The 8,798-nt window shown below is 41.0% G+C and overlaps 1 protein-coding gene across 1 annotated transcript; it reads left to right on the top strand.

Moving 5' to 3' along the window:
- Positions 1-3,246: 3,246 nt before the first annotated feature.
- On the top strand, positions 3,247-8,430 carry ISCA1 (iron-sulfur cluster assembly 1; the record flags this gene model as incomplete). Its single annotated transcript, XM_009878361.1, has 3 exons — positions 3,247-3,300; positions 4,968-5,073; positions 7,903-8,430. Coding segments are annotated over 3 exons (309 nt in total), but the record flags the coding sequence as incomplete, so codon positions are not given.
- Positions 8,431-8,798: the final 368 nt, after the last annotated feature.

The following is an 8,798-nucleotide window of genomic DNA, read 5'->3' as shown; positions in this document are numbered from 1 at the left end:
GAGACCTTATAGCAGCCTTCCAGTACCTTAAAGTGGGCTACAAGAAAATTGGGGAGGGACTGTATATCAGGGAGTGTATTGGCAAGTGGTAACCATTTTAGCCTGGAAGATGGTAAATTTTGATCAGATACTAGGAAGAATTTCTTCACTGTGAGGATGGTGAGACACACTGGAACAGGTTGCCCAGAGAAGTTGTGGACTCCCCATTCCTGGAAGTGTTCAAGGCTGGATTGGATGAGGCTATGAACAGTCTGGTTCAGTGGAAGGTCTCCCAGTGCATAACATGGGGTTGGAAGTAGATGATCACAAAATTGCCCAGACTGGAAAAGACCTTTAAGATCATTGAGTCCAACCATTAACCTAACGCTTACCGGTCTTTCGCTAAACTGTATCCCTAAGCACTATGTCTACACAACTCTTAAATACCTCCAGGGATGGTGACTCAACCACCTCCCTGGGCAACCTGTTCCAATGCCTGATACCCATTTCAGTAAATAAATTCTCCCTGTTACCCAGTCTAAACTTCCCTTGGGCAAATTTAGGGTGTTTCCTCTTGCCTATAACTTGTTACTTGATTGAACAGACCAATCCTCACCTCTCTACAGCCTCTTTTAAGGTAGTTGTAGAGAGTGATAAAGTCTTCTCTCAGCCTCCTTTTCTCCAGGCTGAGCAACCTCAGTTCCCCCAGCTACTCCTCATAAGACTTGTTCTCCAGACCCTTCACAAGCTTCATTGCCCATCTCTGGATATGCTCCAGAACTGTGGATGTCCTTCTTGTAGTGAGGGGCCACAAACTGAACATAGTACTTGAAGCGTAGCCTTACTAGTACTGAGTACAGGAGGACAATGATTTCCCTGGCCACAATGTTCCTGACGCAGGTCAGGATGCTGTTGGCTGCCTTGGTTACCTAGGCAAGCTGCTGGTTTATGTTCAGCTGGCTATCAGTCGGTACCCCCAGGTCCCTCTGCCTGGCAGCTCTCCAGCCACTCCTTCCAAGTGCTGCTGGGAGGGGTTGTGGTCAAAGTGCAGAACCCAGCATTTGGCCTTATTGAAACTCATACGATTAGTCTTGGCCCATCGATCTAGTCTGTCTGGATCCCTCTGCATAGCCCCCGTACCCTTAAGCAGATCAAGATGTCCACCCAGTTTGGTGGTGTCTAGAAATGTACTGAGAGTGCTCTTGATCCTCTCATCAAGGTTATTGGTAAAGATGTTAAACAGAACAGGCCCCAGTACTGAGCCCTGGGGAACTCTGCTTGTGACTGGCCACCAGCTGAATTTAACTCCATTCACCACCACCCTTTGGGCCTGGCCATTCAGCCTGTTTTTGACTCAGCAGGGTCTATGGCCTTCCAAGCCACGAGTAGACAGTTTCTCCAGGAGAATGCTGTGAGAAATGGTGTCAAACGCTTTACTGAAGTCAACATCCACAGCCTTTCCCTCATCCACTGAGAGAGTCACCTTGTCCTAGAAGATGAGGATTGTCAAGCAGGACTTGCCTTTCATAAGCCCAGGTAGACAGGGCTTAATCATGTCGTTGTCCTTCCTGCATGGCATGATGGAACTCAGGATGATCTACTGCATCAGTTTCCCTGGCACTAAAGTCAGACTGACAGGCCTATTGTTACTTGGATCCTCCTGGTCCTTCTTGTAGATGGGTGTCACGCTGGCTGACTCGCAATCTGCTGAGACCAACCTGGTCAGCCAGGACTGCTGATAAATGATGGGAACTGTCTGAGTGAGCACCTCTGCCGGCTCTTTAGAACTCTTGGGTCAATTCCATCCAGTCCTACAGACTCTTGTACATCTGTGTGGTGCCGCAGGTCACTGGATTGCAGGGGGTTCATTCTGCTCCCAGCCTCTGTCTTCTGGCTCAGGGGGCTGGATTTCCAGAATACAGCTGGTCCTATTACAAAAGACTGAGGCAAAAAATGCGTTAAAAATCTCACCCTTTTCCTCATCCTTAGTCACCATGTTTCCTCCTGCATCTAATAGAAGGGGGAGGCTCTCCTTGGCACTTCTTTTGCTGCTGATACAGAAAGATTTCTTGTCTTTTAGAGCAGAAGCCAGAAAATATCTGTCTGTGCTTTGGACTCTCTGAGTTTCTCCTGTTTCCTAGCCTCACAACATCTTTGTAGTCATCATGTGTGCTCTGTTGCTTCTTCCAAAGGCCATAAACTCTCTTTTTTTTCTCCTAACTTGCAGCCAAAGCTCCATGTTCAGCCGGGCTGGTCTTCTCTGATGCTAGCTCCTCTTATGGCACATGGGGACAGCCTGCTCCTGCACCTTTAAGACTTCGTTCTTAAAGAGTGACCAGCCTACCAGTGCTCTTCAGGACTGCCTCCCAAGGGACTATGTCAGGAAGTCTCCTAAACTAGTCAGTCTGTCCTTTGGAAATCCAAGGTGACAGTTCTGCTGTCCCGCTTCCTTGCTTCTGTAAGAACAGAGAACTCAGTCATTTCGTGATCACTGTATCCTAGACAGCCTCCATCTGTCCCATCACCCACCAGTCTTCTGTTCACAAAGAGCAGGTCGAGTAGGGCACCTTCCCTGGTAGATCTTTGAAGTCCCTTCCAACCCAAACCACTCTCATGGTTCTTCCTCCTCATGAGTTTACTAGGGGGAAGCTGCTGTTCCTTGCTAGTCTGGGTGAGGAGAAGACCCTGCACCTTTGATGTGCAGGCAGCCTTTGCAGAAAGCGGGACCATGGAGGCCAGGCAGCGGGAGAAGAGGGAACATCAATGTGGTCCTCTCTTATGGGGCAGCTTTTTGCTGAGGCACTCGTAGAACTGTATTTATTTAAATTAAAAAATATATATATAATGGAAGTTTGTTATCTACAGAAGCAGATTAATAAGTTGTTTCCAAGGCGACTTTGTATGCTTTTGTTAATTGAGGTGATGCATTTACTTGTCGCCATGGAATTTGGGAGGCTGTGCTGATGAGGAGGATTACTGCACAGGAAAGTAGTCAGTTCCCTGCAGGAACAGGGGCAGACTAAGTGCATATAATCAAGTCATTTGTCAGAGCAGCTAATTCCTGTTCTGTAACAAATCTGTAACAAATTAAGGTGAATAGTGGTAAATAGAAAAGGTTTTCTACTGTAAGTCTACTTGTAGTTTGCTTTGTGTGCTTAAGCCTGCTTGTGGTAAGAGCTTCATGTTTCTAATGTATGCGAGCATTCACTGCACATATTAAAAGTAAAAAATCTCTTTCAAATTGATGTGAACTGTTTTCTTTTTCAGACCCCATCAGCTGTTCAGAAGATAAAACAGCTTCTGAAAGATAAACCTGAGCATGTAAGTATACCCAGGGCCAACCTGTATTTTGTGCTAGGGTGTTAGCACAGTTCATGGTCGCAGAGCATTTCTGACTAATTTAGAAGTTTGAAATAAACACTGAGGTTATTAGAGATTTTGGCATCTTTTGTAGGGGTTATGTGTAAGCTTGTTTATAGATGAGGCTTTGTTTCTTCATGAGATGAAATGCAAGAAAAACTCAGTGTAATTACATTGTACAGTTACTTTTGAGATGAATAAAGCTGAAAAAAATGAGGCTTCAAAATATTTTTGAGATATATTTTAACAAGGCCTTTTGATGTGGCATAGTGATGACTTCTGGTAGTCAAAGAGGTCTTCAGCCGTTGATATCAAGAGTTTATTAACTAACTGTAGGAATTCTCATTCTGAAGTGTATAACAAGTTAGATTCATACCCATTGGAAAACGTAATTCATTGGTAACTTACTAGACAAAGTGTGCTTTTTTTAAGGTAGTCTACATTTCTCCAAGTAACTGAGCTTGTCATCTTCTTAGCCATAAACACTCAAGATTGTGGATTTCTAACCATTATAAAATCAAGCATTAGATTTTCTTTTTTACAGTAAATATTATTTAAAGAGGAGTATTTATCTTTTAACTTTTATACAAGGCCCATTGGGGTTTTTTTGCTTTCTGCACATCTGCAACTAACTAGACACTTTTTTCTAATGTTTTAAATGATCCTAAGGAATCCCTGAACCTACACCTTAGCTGGTCAGTCATTGCCTTGCTAGAAATGGTGTTTGCCTTTTCCAGCCCATTATTTTTAGCAGTTCCTCTGGAGGAAAATGTTCAGTCTGAAAAGATAAAACACTGGTTTATCTGAGATACCACTTGATGACAGGTGATGATGTTTTGATATGTTTTTATTATAGACAGCATGATTTTCCTCTTAATTTCCTCTTTCATTTATGAGGCATTGGTGGGTTGGAGGTCATATAGATACCTTTGGAAGATTGTTGTGCACTAATAGATTTCAGTTTCTGCAAAAGCTTTTCTCAGTTTTTACTTGCATACATGATTTTTATTGTTAGACTTGCTGGATACTGTGAATGTTACAGGCATTGACTAGGTTGGCTTTTAAGGTTGATTAAAGCAGTAAGCAAATAAACCATACCTACTTTAAGAAGAGGATTGCTTTTTAAGTGAGACTGACAATAAAGGTAATGAAGAAGTTGAAGTATGTTTTTCACAGCTTAGAAATAAGTTTTCTGATGGTGTCATTACAAGAGTTCCGTGAAAATCTAGCAGCTTCTCTTGTCTTGGCCTCACAGGTTCGTAATTAATTACATTACTGTCAATAATCTTAACATAGTACCCGAATTAGTATCTGAGTAAGCTTCAATCTAAAGTTAAAAAATATTTGGTTTTGAAGTATGACTCTGTTTAGGAGACCAAGCACCCACAGGAGTGCCAACAGTCTAATGCTTCAAAACTTCAGCATGTTCTAGGGCTTGATGCAAAGTAGCAAATACCTGATGTTTGCTCTTAACCTTGGCAGTCAATTTTGTAAAAGGAAGAAAAAAGTTATCTCTTAATATATTATTTGCTGGTGTTTTGAGGCAGTGGAAAATAATGAATGTCAACATTTTGTTGTTCTGCGTACTTTTTTCTTAGGTTTTGCTGTTGTGGTTTGGTTTTTTTTAGGTAGGTGTGAAAGTAGGTGTTCGTACAAGAGGATGCAATGGACTTTCTTACACGTTAGAATATACAAAATCGAAAGGAGACTCTGATGAAGAAGTAGTTCAAGATGGTGAGTTTCTGATGCAGCAAAGCAAACTTCAGTGAAGGTGGGGAAGAATAACCTGTTACAGGCTTGCCAGGGTACAGATTAGAATTAAGTAGTAACAAATGAAGTAACAAGTTATAGCAAGAGATCCTGCTGTTCTGGTGTGGGAATTGGTGTCACGTTGGTTTCTCTCTGAAGTAACCAGCTACTTAAAATCTGCAGCTCTGTGTCTAAGTATCAAACTACGCCACCAGGGTAGTCTAGTCTATCATTCACGTCTGCTAATAGCAGATATTTAGAGAATAACACATAACAATGTGTATATAAAGAAATACTTTATCAGCATACCTAGACCAAGGGTTTGCAAAGTAAAGATTTTATCTGCAAGGGGTTTTCCTGATTATCTTGTCTAACTAGTCTTATTTCTTCATTGGTTCGTAATTTGGTTTTAACTTCTTTATACTTTTGACCTTTATGTTGCTTTGTAATGATGAGTTCTCTGGTTTTAATTTAAGAGTATTTTAAAAATTGTTTTCATATGCAGGTATATAAGCTATCTGATAATTTCATTGAGCATCTCACAGTACTTCTATTGCTGAAGTTGCTGTCCTGGTTTAACTCCCAACAGGCAACTAAGCCCCACACAATCACTCCATCCCACCATAGGATGCAGGGGGGATTCAGAAAAGTCAAAGTGAGGAAACTCATAGGTTGTGATAAAGACAGCTTAACAAGTAAAGGAGATGTTGCCCATGAAAGCAAAGCAAAACAAGGGATTAATTTCCCACTTCCTGTGGGCAGGCAGGTATTGAGCCATCCCCAGGAAAACAGGGCTCCATCATGGGTAGCAGTGACATGGGGAGATAAACGCCATCACCCTGAATGTCCCCCCTGCCTCCTTCTTCCCCCAGCTTCGTGTGCTGATCATGAGCTCCTGTGGTCTGGGATATCCCTTGGGTCAGCTGGGGTGAACTCTCCTGGCTTTGTCCCCTCCTAAATTCTTGTGCGCCCCCAGCCTGCTCACTGGTGGGGAGGGAAACAGAAAAGGCCTTGACCCTGTGTCAGCATTGCTCAGCGGTAACTAAAACGTCCCTGTGTTACCAAAACTGTTTCCAGCACAAATCCAAAACATAGCCCCATACAAGCTATCCTGGAGAAAATTAACTTCACCCCAGTCAAAACCAGCACAGTTCTATACATTTTTCCGATTTTTATAAAAATTTCTGTCAGTGGTCTTTTTGTCAAATAGCCATTTTTACAGAAGCATTACAGTGTTTGGTTTGGTTTCAGTTGTTTTTCTAGAAGTTCCTAAAATTCTTTTGGTGGGGGTGGTTTGGGGTTTTCTTCAGGCGTTACTGAACCCTGTTACATTATGATCAGCAATATTACTTCTAATTTGATGGTAAAGTAAGAGATTTCAATATAAATGGGATATCACAGTCATTTTCTTAAAGGAGCTATGCTGCTAGGCAGAGCCCATCTTCCATCTGTGAACTTCTGCCTGTGACCAACTCAGAGAGTTTATTCTCTTAAACTGAGTATTAGTTGGAACTTAAGCAGATTATTAAATTGAAGCAGACTGCCACCTAATGGTGCAGCTATCTCTTGATTTCAAATTCAGCTGTATTCTGGAGTTACCTTTTTGGCTTGACTCGGAGCTGGTCTAGCTTTATGGGGCTGAAAACAAATTTTTCAGAAGACATTTCTTGGCTTGCATCTTATGGAAGATACAAGCAATTTACCTCCTTCAGGTTGGAGACCTTAAATTCCAAAGCCAGACACTGTTTCAGGTGTGCTTGTCTGCTCTTGTTTGTGTTTTGGTTGCTTCTAGACAGATTGCTAGTGAATGCTCTTGACTTTCTGTGTACATTGAGCTTGCAGCTTTGGATCCCAAAACAAATTTTCTGGCTTTTAAGTATTAAGCAACTGCTTCAGGGATCAGCTCCGTAAACTCTCTTATTAGGTTTAGTCTTTGCTGTTGGTTATGGTCTAAGTTCACGCGAAAAATGTGTAGATTCAACTCAGTTGCCCAGAGACTGGAATTGTGTTAGTAATATGTTTTGTCTCAATGCCTGCTGCAAAGAAACAGCTTGCCATGTAACTTAATGAGTATCTGCTGCTGTTTACTGAAAAAATTTGTATTTTTATTATTTCCTAGTCTGTGGACAGCTGCTTCAGTCTGCACACACCTTTGTGTCAGGCAGGTGGTTTTAAAGTTCAGTTACTTTCCAGAGAGGTAGATATGTTTGTATATTTTAGAAAAGGGAGCTCTTTCTAGTTCTTAAAATGAACTACCAGTTCTTAATCTGTAAAGGTTGTGATATCTTTAGAAGTTCACACAGTTGCCTTATTATGGGATTCAGTATTGGTTAGAGTTTATATAGACCGAATAATTTTGACAGAGAAAAAAATAATCGTTTTGAGAGAGAAGCATTTGGCCTTTCAGGGTTCTTGGGCGTCTTGTTCAATGCGCAGACTTTTAAGAATGGTAGGAAACAGTTTATAGGCTACTGGCTGCAATGCATGGGAGTTAAGCATTGAAGCTGAGATTTGTTCCCAAGTTCTTCAACTTATTTGCCTGTGTATCATGTTTTTAAATCCTCCCTCAAAAAATACATCACGTGTACGCACATCTAGCAGTTCTAGCTATACATAGAGTAAAAATAGCAATGGAAGTGGCCAGAGTAAAAATAGCGATGAAAGTGCCCCATCTTATGGCCAGGAAAACTACATTGTACTAGTAGTCTTCATGTTTATCACCAGTGTTAAAAATTTTATCACTGGTCAAAAGAGAATTTCAAAGTGAATTATGATTTTACTGTATGTAATTTGTTTTTCTTTGTTGCCTTGAAGGGGTTAGAGTGTTTATTGAGAAGAAAGCACAGCTGACGCTTCTAGGAACGGAAATGGACTATGTAGAAGACAAACTGTCCAGTGAATTTGTCTTCAATAATCCAAACATCAAAGGAACATGTGGCTGTGGAGAAAGCTTTAACATCTGAAATCTCAGGACTACTTTTTGACTTTGAACACCCCAAAACACTTACTATTATGGCTTTCAGAAACAAATGCATTTTCTTCAGGTTTGTAGGCTGCATAGAGTGTGGTTGCCATTAAGAAAAATAAAACTAAATGATTTTGAAAATGTAAATTGTATGTTAAATTTCACCACTAATGTAGTTATGCTGTAATTTGTGATGAGTTGGGATCCGAAAGGTAAGAACAGTAAGTGCTGTAGTAACATCTGTGTACTATCACATGCCAAGGAAATAAAATCTCACTGTTCTTTTGCTTTGTCATTTTCTTTGTCCACTCATCCCGCTTCCCCATCCAAAACCCATTTGCCTATGTGTTCAATTTGGGGAAGAAAAAAAAAAAACAAGTGAAAACACCCCCCAACCATTTATATGTGTTTGTTTTGGAAGATTTATTTACACAGGCACACAATCTTCAGCTTCAGAATTCACTATGATTAAGTAGATGCTTGCTTTGTTTCTGTAGTTTTCTGATGCTTTCATCTTTTTATGTCTGGATTTTCTAGTGGTTTATTTTCCCAGAAATCCAGGGAAGTACAAAAAGAAATTCGTGTTTTAATCTAGTGGTAGGCTACCATAGCACTGCTTATAGAAATACTTGAACATGGGCTAAGCCAATTTTGATTCTCCTCCTTTTCTTGTTGAAGGCACAGTCTCTGCTGTAATTAGAAGGTCATTTTCAAGAACGTGAAATACGTGCAGGCACTGGAGTAC

This window comes from Apaloderma vittatum, unplaced genomic scaffold (assembly GCF_000703405.1).
Source record: "Apaloderma vittatum isolate BGI_N311 unplaced genomic scaffold, ASM70340v1 scaffold4561, whole genome shotgun sequence".
NCBI classification, from domain to species: Eukaryota; Metazoa; Chordata; class Aves; order Trogoniformes; family Trogonidae; genus Apaloderma; species Apaloderma vittatum.
Note: the sequence above shows the minus strand (reverse complement) of the source record. Positions and strands in the feature narration are given on the sequence as shown.